Source organism: Phacochoerus africanus, chromosome X (genome assembly GCF_016906955.1).
Source record: "Phacochoerus africanus isolate WHEZ1 chromosome X, ROS_Pafr_v1, whole genome shotgun sequence".
NCBI classification, from domain to species: Eukaryota; Metazoa; Chordata; class Mammalia; order Artiodactyla; family Suidae; genus Phacochoerus; species Phacochoerus africanus.
In genome coordinates, this window is record NC_062560.1 from 110,475,192 (window position 1) to 110,492,130 (window position 16,939).

The 16,939-nt window shown below is 52.7% G+C and overlaps 1 protein-coding gene across 2 annotated transcripts in view; it reads left to right on the forward strand.

Moving 5' to 3' along the window:
* The window catches only part of XPNPEP2 (X-prolyl aminopeptidase 2), a 28,907-nt gene extending 23,889 nt beyond the window's left edge, over positions 1 to 5,018 (forward strand). For both annotated transcript variants that reach the window (XM_047765219.1, XM_047765218.1), the window contains 4 exons: positions 246 to 305; positions 825 to 901; positions 3,048 to 3,137; positions 3,650 to 5,018. In XM_047765219.1, the coding sequence (XP_047621175.1) occupies positions 246 to 305; positions 825 to 901; positions 3,048 to 3,137; positions 3,650 to 3,844 (422 nt within the window). In that variant the 3' untranslated portion in view covers positions 3,845 to 5,018. The remainder of the gene's footprint in view (positions 1 to 245; positions 306 to 824; positions 902 to 3,047; positions 3,138 to 3,649) is intronic.
* The last annotated feature ends 11,921 nt before the right edge of the window (positions 5,019 to 16,939 follow it).

Genomic DNA, 16,939 nt, shown 5'->3' on the forward strand with positions numbered 1-16,939 from the left:
CGCTGCCTTCTTGGCATTCAGGAGGGCCCCGGAGAGAGGCGTGGCAAGTCAAGGTCACGACTGGCATAGACCTCAGAGAAATCAAAGCCGGAGCCAGTCTGGTCTGTACCAGCCCAAGGTAGACGATGATGCAGCGAACACGTGCTGCTCGGGATCTCCAGCTACCTGCCCTTCCCCGAAGCCTGCTGGTTTCCAAGCTGGTAAGTGCAGGAGAGCTGACACTGTGCCTGCATCTCCCTTTCCAGGGCCAGTGGGATTCCAGTATAGCAACATTCCCATGGCCGAAGGCATGTTCACTTCCATCGGTAAGGCTCTCAGACTGCTCCAGGACTGCAGCCTAGGGCATGCCAGCCTTCAGGGAGCACAGCCCCGCACAGGCCGACCGCGCTCCACTGGGGCACTCCCTCGCCTCCCTACTCCCAGCTCCGAAGGGGTGGTCCCACCATAACCCCAAGCACCTTCATCCCCCTTCAGCCCAGACCCTTGACATTGCCCATGAGAGTTGGTCCCCAGCTGTACATCCAAACTCCAGAGTCTCCAGTCAGGTGCTGGGGTAACAGGACAGTGGCGCACAGGGAGATGGGAGTGCCTCCAGGACCCAAGTGGGCTCTGAAGTTTTCCCCATTGGGTGACAAGAGAGGGCGGGGGTCTGAGGCCTGGTGGGTTGCCTCAACATAGCCAGTGAGCATCTAACAAGTGGCGGGTCTGCCCAAGCCAACAGCCGTGGGGGGGGGGGGCAGCCAGGCTCTCCAGCCACGCCCCAGGAAACCTGGGCTTGGGACCTCCCCCTACTTGACGTCAGCAGCATCTCTTGTGTCTCCCAGAACCTGGTTACTATCAGGATGGAGAATTTGGGATCCGTCTTGAAGATGTGGCCCTTGTGGTAGAAGCAAAGACCAAGGTAAAGCACTACCGAGAGGGGCTGGAGGTGTGGACAGCATGGCAGTGACTTTGGGCTGCATGGGGCGGGGCGGTAAAGAAGGGCAAATGAGAATGTAGTGTGTGGGCATGAATTTCTTTGGAGTCTTCCTCAGCTCCAGAAAAATCCCAGAAATCAGTGTCTCCAACCCGTTTGCCCATGAGAATATTCGCATCATCTGGTCCCACTCCAGACCCAATGAATCCGTATCCCTGCCCTACATCATTGGTGCTCAGTGCACATCCTCATCACCAGGGGAGCTTGTTAGGGATAAAGATGCTGTATAATAGCAACCAACAAGATAAAATACCTAGATACAAACTTTAAAAGGCTTACAGGGAGAAAAATCTCTACTGCGGGACATAAAAAAGATTTAAGTAAGTGGTGCTCTCTGGAAAGAAGCCTCAATATTATGAAGATGTCATGTCTCTCTAAATGAATCTATACATTCAAGACAACCTCAATTTCAGCACTAACCGGCTGCTTTTGGAACTTCACAAAATGATGGGAGAGTTTATTTGTAAAGATAAACATGCAAAAATAGATAGCTAGGTAAGCTAGGATACTTCGGAAAAAAAAGAACAATAAGGGAAACTAGCCCTTGTAGATCTTAGCCCACGCTCACTAAGACAGTAAGACCTCAGAGCTGGGAAAGGCAGGTGGGACTGTGGAACAGAATAGTTAGTCCAGAAATAGATCCTCTAGGAGTTCCCGTGGTGGCGCAGTGGTTAACGAATCCGACTAGGAACCATGAGGTTTCAGGTTTGATCCCTGGCCTTGCTCAGTGGGTTAAGGATACCGCGTTGCTGTGAGCAGTGGTGTAGGTTGCAGACGCGGCTCGGATCCCGCATTGCTGTGGCTCTGGCGTAGGCTGGCAGCTACAGCTGCGATTCGACCCCTAGCCTGGGAACCTCCAATATGCCTCAGGTGCGGCCCTAAAAACCAAAAAAAGAAAGAAAGAAAGAATGAGGAGTTCCCTGGTGGCCTAATGTTTAAGGATTTGGCATTGTTACTGCTGTGGCTCAGGGAGGATGGGGGGAGAATGAGGTAGACCTCCCTGTGCTAATATGGAGCCCTCTCCTAGGTTTACTATGAGGGTGAGGTGTGGAAAAGTGTATAGTAGGATCCATTTTGCATGAATTTTAAAAATACATACATCTATAGACTGTATATGCCCAATGTTTTCAGGGAGGAAACCGGGCAGGGCGGAGACTCCATTTGTATTGGGTATCTTTTTGTAGTTTGAATTTTCTAAGCACATCCATGCATGGGAAATGGGAATTGTGGGCTGTTTCTTTTTTTCTTCTTTTTTTGGCCATGCCTGCAGCATGTGGAAGTTCCTGGGCCAGGGGCTAAACCTGGGCCACGACAGCGACACAACCAGGGAACTCCTATTTCTTCCTGTGTATCTCCGGGATACATCAATTGATAGATACCTAGATGGAGATACAGATTGAGAGATAGAGGTGTGTAGCTAGAGATGGAAATTAGAGAGAAAGGTATAAAAACCAAATATTTACCTTAAATTTTTTTTTTGTCTTTTTGCTATTTCCTTAGGCCGCTATGGAGGTTCCCAGGCTAGGGGTCGAATCGGAGCTGTAGCCACTGGCCTACGCAAGAGCCACAGCAACACGGGATCCGAGCCGCATCTGTGACCTACCCCACAGCTCACGGCAACACAGGATCATTAACCCACTGAGCAGGGGCAGGGACCGAACCCGCAACCTCATGGTTCCTAGTCGGATTCGTTAACCACTGCGCCATGACGGGAACTCCCTTAAAATTATTTTAATGTAGGTTCCCAGCTCTGCTCTAGAGAGCTTCACTCCAGTGGTGGGGTGCGCACCCCAGAATCTGCATATTTAACAAGCTCCTTAGGCGCTCTGCAGACACGTGCTTTGAGAAACACAGGCCTAGGTCTACACTTCGGGAATCATGAGGGTGGCACCAAAGGCGGGTGGCTAAGCGGCAGCATGGGGTAGTCACGGGCACTGTGGGGGTTCAGGCTTGACAAGGGTCAGATCCCGGTGCCCAAGGCTTCTGGGTGGCGTGTTTCCTCCCACCTCCTTCAGCTTAGCTCCTCCCCCTCACTCACTTCCTGCTTTCCTACCTTACCTGTGCCCCCCAGTACCCAGGGACCTACCTGACCTTTGAAGTGGTATCCTTGGTGCCCTATGACCGGAAACTCATCGATGTCAGCTTGTTGTCCCCAGAGCAGGTGAGCGCCCCGCAACACTGTCTACGCTTCTCCCTGGCCCCGCGCCTCTCTGGCTTCTCTACTCCCCTACCCCAGGACCCTCTGCCCCTTCCTCTCCCTCGAGGGTCCACATTGGTGGTGTCTACAGGCACACACTGGGCATCCCTCCCTTGTTCACCAGAGACCCCCGAGCTTCTAGAACTCTCCAGTCAGAGCAGCATGTCCAAGCCCAGACAGTGAACTTCTGGGGAGTTGGAGACTGGGTCTCTGGGCTCTGTCACCTCATACCCTAGAATTATCAGCAGTCCCTTCCCCTCCCAGCCTCAGTCCCCTCTTCTGTGAAATGGGGAGAATAATGTCTGACCTCCTGAGTCTCATTCCTGGGCCTGAAATCCACTCCTGAACTGCCCCCTGAAAAGCCCCATGTCCTGATGAACCTGTGGGGACATGAGCCTGGGTCACACTGGTGGCACCAGGCCCTCACCTCTTGGCAGCTCGGCCTGGGGAGACCGTCACCCTTCCTACCTTTTCAGCTCCAGTACCTGAACCGCTATTACCAGGCCATCCGCGAGAAGGTGGGCCCGGAGCTGCAGCGGCGCGGGCTGCTGGAGGAGCTCTCCTGGCTGCAGCGGCACACGGAGCCCCTGTCCGCCAGGGCTGCACCCACCACCTCCTTGGCCTCTCTGATGACAGTCTCTGCTCTTGCCATCCTCGGCTGGAGTGTCTAGCGGCTCAAGATTCCCCTCCTCACCCTTTTGCTCGCTTAGCTCCCCTACCTTGCACCACCCATGCCCCAAGAGCCCCTCCCAGCCCATTGCCTGGAAACCACGGCCCTCGGCCTCCTTCTCCATGAACAAGCCCCTTGGCCACAGGCAGCGCCCCCTCTGGGCTTGGACATTTCACCATCTGCTCTCATCCCCCAGTGCCAGGATACAAAACCCAGCCGGTCCCTCTTAACGTGGTGGTCTGTTTCCCCTCCCCCAAAAAAGGACCAAAATAAGGCGCCTATCCCCAGGGGCTCCGTGGCCCTGGGAGAGTGTCACCCCATCACCACCTGCGGAGATAGCCAGACCCACACTGGCTCCTGACTTGTTGGTCTTCCCCTACCCTTGAGGCTGCCTCTGACCATCTGCACTCTCCCTGGCCCTACAGTGGCCTCCTGGCTGCAGCCCACAGGCTGAAGGAGCCAGGGCTGCTTCCAGACTCCCTGCTGTGTCTGTAGAGGGAGAGGAAGGGAAGGTGGCTGAATCCTCTGGGCATTACGGCCAGCCCAGGGTCAGGGAGACCAGTCAGGTCACAGACACCAGCGCCCGCCCCCCCATTCACCCATGTGTGAGCCCATCATTTCTAAACCCTGGGAGGGCTCCACGCCAGTTGACAGCCTAGGGAGTTAAGCCATAGGAATTTGGCCATGGGGTAGGAGGGACCACAAGGAGCACTCTGAAATATGTCCCTACCCAAAATGGAAGACAACCTGAGAGGCAGTGCCCAATCACTATCCCAGATGTCTTGGGGGCGCCGTACACGCGGGTAGCCCTTTGAATTTTCCAAAGTTCAACCACAGCGACAATGCTGCTCAATCCTCCAGCATCCTTAGATGACCTTTAACCTGTTTGGGCAGAATCTGGTTTCCCTACTTCACAGGAGAACTGAACTCCAGATGGGATGGGACCTGCCCAAGGTCACACCATGTTTGCTTGGGACCTGTCGGGTGGCCAGTCCAGCTCTTTTGTCCTTTGGCACCATGCGGAGTCCCTTCCCCTACCTCCCAGCCCCTCAGCTGAGCCTGCTGCTGGGGGCAGGGGGACAGGGAGGGGGAGGGAGTTTTCTCTGGCCGGCGGCCCAGCCGTTAGCCACCTGGGCTCACTTCCTGCTAAATGCTTAAAACAGCCTGACAACGAAGCCTGCCTCAGGGTTTTGCATTGTCTGCTGTGCTGCCTGCCGAGCCTGCTGTTACCTGTGGCTTTTGTGGTGGGGCAGGAAGGGGAGGGGGTGAGGTTGGGGGGCAGGGACGTGAGGCTCACAGAAGCTCAGTTGGGGAGCACACGTGCTTGAGGATGTGCAAGTGAGCATGCGTGCACGCGAGTGTATGTGGATTCGCAGGCAGGCCACGCCCAGCCAACCAGCGCCTGCGGTAGCCTTGTGGAAGAGAGGAGGGGAGCCCCATGCGGGGGCCAGCACCAGGGGAGCACATCTGGGGGAGGAGAGAACCAAGTCTGGGGCAGAGTGCTGGGTGAAGGCACCAAGCAGAGGAAGCACCACCCCCCCCCCCCCGGCGGGACCACCAGGCCTAGCTCGCTGAGTGTGAGGGGGACCTGTGACAGTTAACACCACTGATGCTTGCACCCCAAGGCCCCAGCTCTGAGCCATCCTTACTGAGAGCCTGTAGCACCAATGGTGGGCCTCTGTTCGCTGAGTCATTTGCTCCCTCGCAAGGTTGCTCCACAAAGACAACTACTCATAATAAAATTAGCGGCCATCATCGCCACCACCATCATTGTCATCGTCACAGCTACCATCCACTGAGGGTTTACCAGGTACCAGGCACTGTGCTTTACATGCATTCTTTTACGTTTTTAAATTTCATTGTGGTAAGAACATTAAACATGAGATGTAGGAGTTCCCTGGTGGCACAGGGGATGAAGGACCTGGCATTGTCACAGCTGTGGTGTGGGTTCGATCGCTGGCCTGGGAATTTCCACATGTCATGGGCGTGGCCAAAAAAACCCACAAGATCTATCCTCTTAATTTTTTTTTTTTTTTTTACTTTTTATGGCCGCACCCACGGCATACGGAGGTTCCCAGGCTGGGGGTCCAATTGGAGCTACAGCTGCCAGCCTACACCACTGCCGTAACAACATCAGATCCCAGCCGTGTCTGCGACCTACACCACAGCTCACCTCTTGGTTCCTAGTTGGAGTCATTTCCGCTGTGCCACGATGTGACCTCCTATCCTCTTAAATTTTTAAGTGTACAATACACTATCACATTCTCCCATTTCATCCCCACAACCTCTGAGAAGGTACTTTTATCGTGGCCATTTTACAAGTGACAGGAACAGAGCAAGGCTCCTAGAGATTAACCAACTGGCTCAAGGTCACTCTTCAAGAAAGTGAAAAAAAAAAAAAAAAAAAAAAGCAGGATTCAAACCTGACAAATGACTCCAGGACCTACTCTCTCAAAAAAGAGCAAGGGTCAGTGGGTTAAGGATCCGTGTTGCCATGAGCTGTGGTGTAGGTCGCAGACGTGGCTTAGATCCCGAGTTGCTGTGGCTCTGGTGTAGGCCAGCGGCTACAGCTCCGATTAGACTCCTAGCCTGGGAACCTCGATATGCCACGGGAGCGGCCCAAGAAATGGCAAAAAAAAAAAAAAAGCGCAAGGGGTCTGGCTCTCACTATTTTAAAATAGGCTCAGGAGTTCCCGTCGTGGCGCAGTGGTTAACGAATCCGACTGGGAACCATGAGGTTGCGGGTTCGGTCCCTGCCCTTGCTCAGTGGGTTAACGATCCGGCGTTGCCGTGAGCTGTGGTGTAGGTTGCAGACACGGCTCGGATCCCGAGTTGCTGTGGCTCTGGCGTAGGCCGGTGGCTACAGCTCCGATTCAACCCCTAGCCTGGGAACCTCCATGTGCCGCGGGAACAGCCCAAAGAAATAGGAAAAAGACAAAAAAAAAAAAATAGGCTCAAACGAGGATCAAAGGGCTGGTGAGTTGAGATGTAGACTCAGCTCCTGTTCTCTACACCCGCCTGCTTCCCCAAGGCCCACCCACCCAGGCCTTTACCTTTGACCCCTGACACTTGCTCCTGGGGTTCCCAGGCAGCAGGAGGTCCAGGGTACCTGGTCAAAACTCACTCGCAGGCCTTTCAGGCCACGGCAGTTCACCCTCTCCCCTTTCCCCCTGCAGTGCGAGACCCAGAGCTGTGCCTCATCTCCTCCCCACAATTTCAATCCACCTTTTGGGGGGACCAATAACCCCGGTCCCAGCCCAGAAGCCTGGCTGCAGAGGGGGCCACAGCCACCCAGCACCTTTCCTGGGCCTCAGGTGGCCGGCACACATCCTGCTGGAAGGGCTTCCCTCTGGATCAGGCAGGGCAACATTCAGGACACACAGCAGGGCACTTGAGACAGCTTTAGGAATTGAAGATATTAAATAAATGCCCCCCGGGGCTCTGGTCCTTGGTTTTTCTGCTGGAGGATAGAGCTTACCAAAGACCTCCTTGCTGCTGGTTGCTACTGTGGATCAAGCCATGTGGAAAACTCCCTTTTCCTAGGAGTTAGGGTTCTAGGATTCTTGTGCCAGCTGTGTGGCTTCGGTCAAGTCACTGCACCTCTCTGGTCTTCATGTGTAAACTACCTGGACCGCCTTTCTCATGAGGTTCTGGTGAGAGGCCTGTAAGATCCGGATGTGACAGTGCTCTGTAAGCCAGGAAGCCACACAGACAAGACATGAAAATATCTGCCTACCTTTGGAGGGAGACAAGGAAAAGTTTTGGGACCCAAATTTTATGTATAAATTGTCAAAATTTGACAGGTTTTGAGCAAGTATCTGATTTGTATTTTTCTAGCTATGCTCCCCAAAGCCTGAGGCTCCTCAGAAATGCCACAAGGCAGAAACCCACACAACGTTGTCGAGATCAACTGTAATTCACTTAAAATAAACAAACAAGGAGTTCCCGTTGTGGCGCAGTGGTTAACGAATCGACTAGGAACCATGAGGTGGCGGGTTCGGTCCCTGCCCTTGCTCAGTGGGTTGACGATCCGGCGTTGCCGTGAGCTGTGGTGTAGGTCGCAGACGCGGCTCGGATCCCGAGTTGCTGTGGCTCTGGCGTAGGCCGGTGGCTACAGCTGCAATTGGACCCCTAGCCTGGGAACCTCCATATGCCGCAGGAGCGGCCCAAGAAATAGCAAAAAAAAAAGACAAAAAAAAAGAAATAGCAAAAAGACAATAAATAAATAAATAAATAAATAAAAAATAAACAAACAAACAGCTGTATGGGCTTCCCATAAAATTATATTGGAAATAATTACAGAGTCACCGTCTGGATGATTGACCTGTACAGTTGCTCAAGGCCTTGTGTTTAGAAGGGCCCCGCTCTTGGGAGTTCCCGTGATAGCTCCGTGGAAACGAATCTGACTAGCATCCATGAGGATGCAGGTTTGATCCCTGGCGCTCGCTCAGTGGGTTAAGGATCTGGCGTTACTGTGAGCTGTGGTATAGGTCGCAGATGTGGCTCAGATCTGGCATTGTTGTGGCTGTGGCGTCGGCTGGTAGCTGTAGCTCCGATTCAACCCTTAGCCTGGGAACCTCCATAAGCCTTGGGTGTGGCCCTAAAAAGACAAGAAAGAAAAAAAAAAAAAAAAACGAGAAGGGCGCCACTTCTTGATGTGCTGCTCTGCTGACATTGTCTTGAAATCTTGATGAATTTCTTTTAGCAAGGTGTCCCGAACTTTTGTTTTGCAATGGGCCCCACAAATTCCATAGCCAGTCCTGACAGGGAGCTCCATGACCGAATAAGCAAACAGAAAGCAGGTTCAATCCCTTCAGTGTCCAGATGGGGAAACTGCAGCAGCGGCCCAGAAAAAGGAAGGCACTTGCCCACGGTCACACTGCCCTTTGGGGGCCAGAGTGGGCATGAAATCCCCAGCATCCTGACTTGCTCCAGGGTGGCACCCCTCTGTCACTCCCTCACTGGCGCTCATGAGCAAATTTGAGGCCCCAGGAGACCTGCTGGAGGTCACACTGCTGTGACAGCAGTGGTGATGATGGGACAGAACTACTTTTTTTTTTTTGTCTTTTTAGGGCTGCACCCATGGCATAGGGAGGTTCCCAGGCTAGGGGTTTAATTGGAGCTGTTGCTGCCAGCCTACACCACAGCCACAGCAACACCAGATCTGAGCCACATCTTCGACCTACACCACAGCTCACAGCAACGCCGGATCTTTAACCCAAGGAGCGAGGCCAGGGATCAAACCCACCACCCCATGGTTCCTAGTCGGATTCGTGAACCACTGAGCCACGACGGGAACTCCCGAGCTACATTTTTGACATTGTAAATCCTTTAAGGAGTGGGAAAGCCAGACCTGCGCATGTACATGAAGAGTCGAAATGGTTCGTTTTCAATATGATCACTCAGTCTTCTCTCATTTGCCCGCCAGTTGTTCCAACGGTTCATGGGCTGGAACAGAAGGGGCGGGGCTGGCTACTCTTGACCCAGCTAAACCACGTCAGCAGTGAGTTTTACCAACTCACTGGGCACTTCCTCAAATCAGTGGTTGGCCACTCTTGGTGCCAAAAAACAGACATATGAAAGATTCAATAGCGACTGCTTCCTCCTCTCTGTCCATCTCGGTCCAAGCTTCCCTCAGCTGGGAGTGGGCGGAGCTCCCTAGCCCTGGCCCCGCCCAGCCCACACTTGCCCTGAGACCGGCCCATCTCCTTACTTCCTTGTTTCTTTGTGAAACAGGAACTGAGCAAGCAGCTCTTGAGTGAGGTAGGATGCGTGGTTAAGAAAGCCCCAGTGGTCCTCAGTAAGGCTATGAGGCTAAAAAGCTAATTTCCTTCCCAGCGGGCCAAGCAGTCCCAGGCCCTCCTGCTTGTTGCACCCCCTGTGTCTGAGAATAGCTTGGGCTGAGGGACAAGGTGGAGGGGACACACAGGGTATGGGCCACTGAATCAGGCAGAAGAGATTCAGCTGGCACCCGGAGGAGATGTAGAAGCAGGTGCCAAGGCCAGGAGAAACGCCGGGTGGAATCTGGAGTGAACCAAATTTTCCAGGAGCTGGGCGCCAGGCCAAGGGCACGCGCCCTCTCTCTCTGCGTGTCATCTGGGTAACGCTGGTTACACTTAACACCCACAGGCAAACATGCACAAACATCACAGTCCTCCCTCCAGTGCCACCCCTAAACAAGGCCCACATTATCATTGCCACTGCTGGCACTAGAGCTCATTGCCCAAGGTCATGCAGCCAGTAGGTGACGGGTGGCATTATGAGTCCAGTTCTATCTGACTCCATGTCTGGGAGATGTTCTCCTGCTCCTCCTCTCCCCTAGAGACCTAGACAGCTGTCCCCGAGCGAGGATGCCTCAGCGACCTTCGTCCTGTAACCTTGAGACAGAGTCCTGGGAAAGCAGCCTGGTCCCTCCCAGTCTTCCATAGAAAGGCCTTCCGGTGAGTCCTGGGTGTGTTTTTATCTGAGCACCAAAGCCCAGCCTCCTCTTCTGAGGGTAACTGCCACAGCTGTCTGCAGGTGTTGTTTTGTTTTGTTTTGTTTTGTTTTTAAACCAAGACCTTGTCACCTCCCACCAGCCCCTGCTGCCAGAGGCTCCCCAGGGTTCCCAGAGCTACAGGCTCCGTGTGTACGTCTGCGTGCGTGGGAATGGGTGCTTCCTGCCCTGGCCCCTTACTCTCCTCTGCCCTTCTCCCAGGTGCACTTTTGCTCTCCTCACCCCCCAACCCTTGCCTAAAATGACCACCAGGAAATCTGGTAACGGGTCAGGCTACCAAGGTGGACTTCACCTTGGAAATGCCCGGGTGTTTTCAAGGGACTATGTGGTCTCTGTTTGAACATTTCTAGAAACAGGAAGATCCCTGCTTACCAGGGCTGAGCTAGTACCATCTGAATATCAAAAATGTCTTCCTTGCACTATTCACAATAGCCAAGACACGGAAACAACCTAAATGTGCAACAACAGATGAATGGATTAAGAAGAGGTGGTATATATATACACACACACACACACACACACACACAATGGAATACTACTCGGCCATAAAAAAAGAACAAAATACTGCCATTTGCAGCAACATGGAGGGAACTAGAGATTCTCATGCTAAATGAAGTAAGTCAGAAAGAGAAAGACAAATACCATATGCTATCACTTATATGTGGAATCTAAAACATGGCACAGGTGTTCCCATCGTGGCTCAGCAGTAACGAACCTGACTAGCATTCATGAGGATCAATTCCTGGCCTCACTCAGTGGGTTAAGGATCCGGCATTGCCATGAGCTGCAGTGTAGGTCACAGAGGTGGCTCGGATCCTGCATTGCTGTGTCTGTGGTATAGGCCGGCAGCTGCAGCTCTGATTCGACCCCTAGCCTGAGAACTTCCATATGCCGCGGGTGCAGCCCTAAATAAAATAAAATAAAATGTGGCACAAATGAACCTATCTGCAGAACAGAAACAGACTTGCAGACATGGACAGCAGATTTGTGCTTGTCAAGGGGAGAAGGAGGGAATAGGATGGACTGGGAGTTTGGGGTAATAGATGCAAAGCCTTACACTAAGAATGGGGAGTTCCTGTTGTGGCTCAGTGGTTAACGAATCCGACTACGAACCATGAGGTTTCGGGTTCAATCCCTGGCCTTGCCAATGAGTTAAGGATCTGGTGTTGCCATGAGCTGTGGCGTAGGTCGCAGACACGGCTCGGATCTCAAGTTGCTGTGGCTCTGGCATAGGCTGGCAGCTACAGCTCCGATTGGACCCCTAGCCTGGGAACCTCCATATGCCGCAGGAGCGGCCCAAGAAATGGCAAAAAGACACACACACACAATAAAAAAAAGAATGGATAGGCAATATGGTCCTGCTCTAGAGCACAGGGAACTTTGTCCAATCACTTATGATGGAACATGATGAAAGATAATATGAGGAAAAGAATATGACTGGGTCACTTTGCTGTACAGCAGAAATGGACAGAACAATGTAAATCAACCATAATAAAAAAAATTTTTTAGGAGCTCCTTCGTGACTCAGCGGTTAACGAACCTGACTAGGATGCATGAGGAGGAAGGTTACATCCCTGGCCTCGCTCAGTGGGTTAAGGATCTGGCATTGCCATGAGCTGTGGTGTAGATCGAAGACCTGGTTCAGATCTCGAGTTGCTGTGGCTGTGGTGTAGGTCAGTAGCTGTAGCTCCAATTTGACCCCTAGCCTGGGAACCTCCATATTCCGCAGGTGTGGTTCTAAAAAACGCAAAAAAAAAAACTTTTAAATGTCTTCCTCGGAACGAACCCAAACCTCCCATGGGTCTATTCTCCATCACTTCTGGCCACCCAGAATACATGCCCTTCCCCTACATGGCAACTGTTTAAAGTCAACTTGCAGCCCTCTGAGCCAGATATTACAGGCGGTGAGTACCACTCCCCCAAGCTGACAAAGGCTCCCCATAGGTCGCCCCACTGAATCAACCCGAACTCTCCAGCTGTTGTATATATGGTGCCGCTTCCAGATGTCTCCCCATCCTCTTCACTCCCCTCTGCTTCAAGGTGGCCCTGCGCACCCCAGCCAAAGAAGGGGGTCAATTCTCTCACCTCCTCATTCAGGAACTCTGTATCAGAGGCACTTGAGCCTCGTGGTTAATAGCATGGGCCCTGAACCCAGACCAACCCTGTGTTTAAAACTCAGCTCCTGCACTCCTTAGCTGTGTCATCTTACACAGTTTGTTAAACCCCTCTAAGCTTTGGCTTCCTCCCTGGAAAATGAGGCTAATAAGAGTGCCCGCGTCATGGGCTTGTTGTAAAGGCCCTCGCCTGCCACGCTGTTATTATTTTCAACTGAATGCGTGTGGGTGCAAGGAGAGGTGAGAATAAGAATCACTTGGGAAGTTTGCAAAATTTAGTTATCGTTTATCCCAACGCTTACTCTCTCAAAGCAAGATGGTAACCGCTCGAAGAGCAAGGGATGCCTTCATACAGGTCTAGGTCCCATCTGTCCCAAATATCCACCCAGAATCATCTGCCAAATTAGAACCTCTTGCAGGGAGGTGCGGGTGGGGGCTGCCCTGTATGAACGCAGCCTACAATGAACTTTGTATCTTTGGGAGTTCCTGTCGTGGCGCAGTGGTAACACCCCGACTAGCATCCATGAGGACACAGCTTCGATCCCTGGCCCCGCTCAGTGCGTTACAGATCCGGTGTTGCCATGAGTTGTGGTGTAGGTCGCAGACAAAGCTCAGATCTGGCGTAGCTGTGGCTGTGGCGTAGGCCGGGGGGCTACAGTTGCAATTTGACCCCTAGCCTGGGAACCTCCATGTGCCATAGCTGTGACCCTAAAAAGACAAAAAAAACCTCTGTATGTTTGGAAGTCCTGGGTCCACCCACTGAAGGTTCAGATAGATCTCACTATCAGTGGAACCCCCGCCCCCGCCTCATTCCCCTCAACACACACACACACACGTGCATACACATGCTATAATACTGCTGCTAAATCAAGGCTCTCCTGCCCCACTTATACTGAACACATCTTTGCCATAATAATCCCAATTTAATAATCCCAATTTACTTACCTGATGTGAGGGGATAGCAGGTCTATGGTGGAATTAAATAACATTTTTTTCTTTTTAGGGCCACACCTGTGGCATATGGAAGTTCCCAGGCCAGGGGTAGAATCAGAGCTGCAGCTGCCGGCCTTCGCCAGAGCCACAGCAACACTGGATCCGAGCTGCAGCTTGTGGCAACGCGTGATCCTTAACCCGCTGAGTGAGGCCAGGGATTGAACCTACATCCTCATGGATACTAGTCGGGTTCTTAACCCACTGAGCTACAATGGGAACTCCTAAACAACGTTGTTGTTTTTTTCCTGAGGACTCAGCCAGATGAGTTATGCATTGGGGAGCAAAACAGAGGAGGTGATGGCTAGACGCACTGCCTGGGTTCAAATCTTGGTTCCATCACTTGAGCTGTGCCGCTGGTGCTGCACAACTCAGATTGGGACTGGAACCCACTGTTTTTTGTTTTTGTTTTTGTTTTTGTTTTTTGGAATCCACTGTTTTTTAATTCAAATCACACACCTGCCTGAAGTTCAGGTTCTTTATGTCTCAGCACAGAAGTAACTCAGTGAGAAGCAAAGTGATAGGTAAGGAAGGAGTAGATTTACTGAGAGATAGACAAAGTGTGGGCCGTGTCAGAAGGTGAGAGGCCTAAGTAACATTTTTGAAGTGCTTAATGTAGCGCTTGGCCAAGAACAAGTGCTGGGCAGATGCAAGCGGGCTGCCCCACCTAGGACGTGAGCTCCCCGTGCAAGGAGCCTTGACAGCTACTTATCTTACATCTGCTCAGAGTGTCTGGCACAAGCCTCTGCCCAGAACTAGCTCCTAGGTCCTGTCTGCCAGCCCATTATCAAGTTTGAGGTGGCCCTGTTCACTGACTACTGACCCAGATCACTTCTTTAGCTGAGGGCTTCATGTACCTGGAACACAACCTATAAAATTGCAAATATGTTGCCCGGAAGGGAAACCTATTAAACAAGTGTTTAGAGCCCATTAACCAGTTGGGGCCTGACCTAATGGGACTGGAGCCAGAACAATCTTCTAGGAGAGAGAAGTTCCCAGAAGGCGGCAGGGATGAGGGTGCCCAGGACCCCCAGAGCGGAGACTGCTGACCAGAAAGCACGGATGTGAAAAAAAGCCATAAGGGCAGGGCTGAAGACACACGCTCCCTTCGGTCCTGGGGGCGGGTCGCCTCGCTACTTCTCTCGAGGGCCCCTCCCCCCCTCCTCCCCCTTGCCCCCCCCCGCCCTCCTCCCCCGCCCCACCCCCAACCCCGCGGCCTTTTCCCAGGCCTCGGCGAGGCGGTCGCGGCCGCCCTACGCTGGGGTTAGGTGGCTGCCTTTGAAGACTCTGCGGTTAGTGTGTGAGATCGGCTCGCTGCCGGGGCTGAGCAAACAGGAAGCCGACACATCCTGCGCGAGCCCGGGACGCGCCGTCGCGGCGCAGGCCGGGAAGGTTCGGCCAGCGGCTACCTTCCCCGGCCGTCCGATCGCCAGGTGCCCCAAGCCCCCGAGCCGCGTCCCCCGCCACCGCCGATCGCGCCCGCCCCCAAAGGCCCGCCACCTCGCAGCGCAGCCCTTGCAGTTCCCGCGCCCGGGCCCTGGGCGGCCTGGGAGGGGCTTTCAGGCAGGGAAGCGCAGGCCTGGGGATGGGGGCTGGGAAGCGAGCTGGAGCCCCTGATCTTTTCGTGAGTCTGGCTGGCTGAGTAGGGCAGAGCCCAAGTAAAGCTTCCGCTTGGGGGAGAAGGACCTTGTCTTTTCCATCCCGACCGATGGATGGTGGGAGGCGTAGTAGGGCCGGCTGGAGAGCAGCGGGGAAGGAAGTCACAAGAACATCTTGGGAACAGGGGAGGGCCAGCCTCGGATTTCTCAAGTGCCCCAGAAAGGAAAATCTTAAAAGGATGCACAGCCTTTATCCCAGCATTCCCCTTCTGGAAAGCTAGCTATTCCTAAGAAAAAAAAAATCGCGGCTGTGACTACTCACCTTATGGAAGTATAATGAAGAGTAAAAAAAAAAAAAAAAAAAAAACTCAAGCCAAGCGAAGTTCATCTGTAGGGATGTGGTGAAATGACAATCTTGATGCTGTGTTTAGTTTGACAAGCACATACCAAGGCAGTGTGTGAAGTGTGACTTTTTTTAATTAAAAAAATTTAAAATAGCTGCATTTAGATACAACTGAACTACAATAAACTGTACATTTTAAAAGTATACGATTTGAGTTTTGCATATGTGGACACCCGTGAAACCATCACCACAGCCAAAATTGTGAGCTATCCATCGCCCCCAAAAGCGTTCTTGTGCCCCTCCAGATCGCTCCCTCCCCTTGTAATCCCCCAAACCACTGGTCTGCTTTCTGTGCAAATCATACTGCGGGGGGTGTGTGTGTGTAAATACTCAAAAACGGAAAAGGGTATTCACCCAAATACTGTGGAAGATAATTACAGAGAATTTTTGAATTTTCTTCTTTGTCTTTATCCATGTTTTCGAAATTGTACATGATGAATATGAATTGCTTTTGTAATAAGCATAAGTCCTCAAGGTTATCAAAATGTCTGCCACAGATAACCCGCAAAGTGAACCTTCAAAACTTAGTGCAGAGACATCAAGAAATGCCTGCTGAAAGGGACTTGTGCTGGCGGTGTGGAGCTGCTTGCAATGGCCTTTTCCGTCATCGCGATGGCTGTGCTGGTGATAAATTTAAGGGGTGACGGCCAAGGGATGTTGATGCTAGACGTGACTGCTCTGCGAGGGTGGCTGTAGGTGTGCCGGCGGCAGTGGGGATGACCGCTGCAGGGCGAGACCTGAGAGGAGGTGGCTCTAGGAGTTAGGGTTGGAGGGGACGACTGGCTATAGTGATAGCGTCTGTAAGGGTGACAGCTAGGAGATGCCGGCTGAACGGGTGGTAGTGGCAGTGGCAGGTAGAGGAGGATGGCTGAGGGGTGTTGACGGTGGAGGTGGGTGTTCTGGCAATGATGGCTGTGGTAGGGCTAAAGGCAGCGCGATGACTACAGGGATGCGGTGACAGTTGTAAGGATGATAGTCGTAGGGGTAAGAGTGTCGTGGGGGTGACCGGTTGTAATGTCTATAAGGGGAACAGCTGAGAGGATGACGGGTCTAACAGTGATAGCAGCCATAATGATGACTGAGGGTGTAGGCTGTAGGGATGAAGATTGTTCTAGCAATGATGGCTATAGAGGTGACCGTGGCAGTGCAGATGACCTCAGGGGTGACGGCTGTAAGGTGATGGCTATAGCTGGGAGGGCTGGTTATAAGGGTGGTGGTAGAAGTAGCGATGGCAGTGATGACCGTGGTGGTACAAGGTGGCTGGGAGCGTGGGCCCAACTGGCGGCTCGATGGTCCGACTTCTGGCTTCTGGATTCTGGTCAGTGAGGTCAAGGGCTTCAGTAGGCCGCATACGGTCAGGTTGGTTGGCCGAAGGACTGGCAGTTGTTGCCCTGAGATGGCAGGGGCTTTTCTCTGCTTGTTCAACCCAAGAGCTGTCTGCATCAGAATCTCTGGAGACTGAAGCTGGGACTTCCTTCCTCCCCAGGGGCCGGCA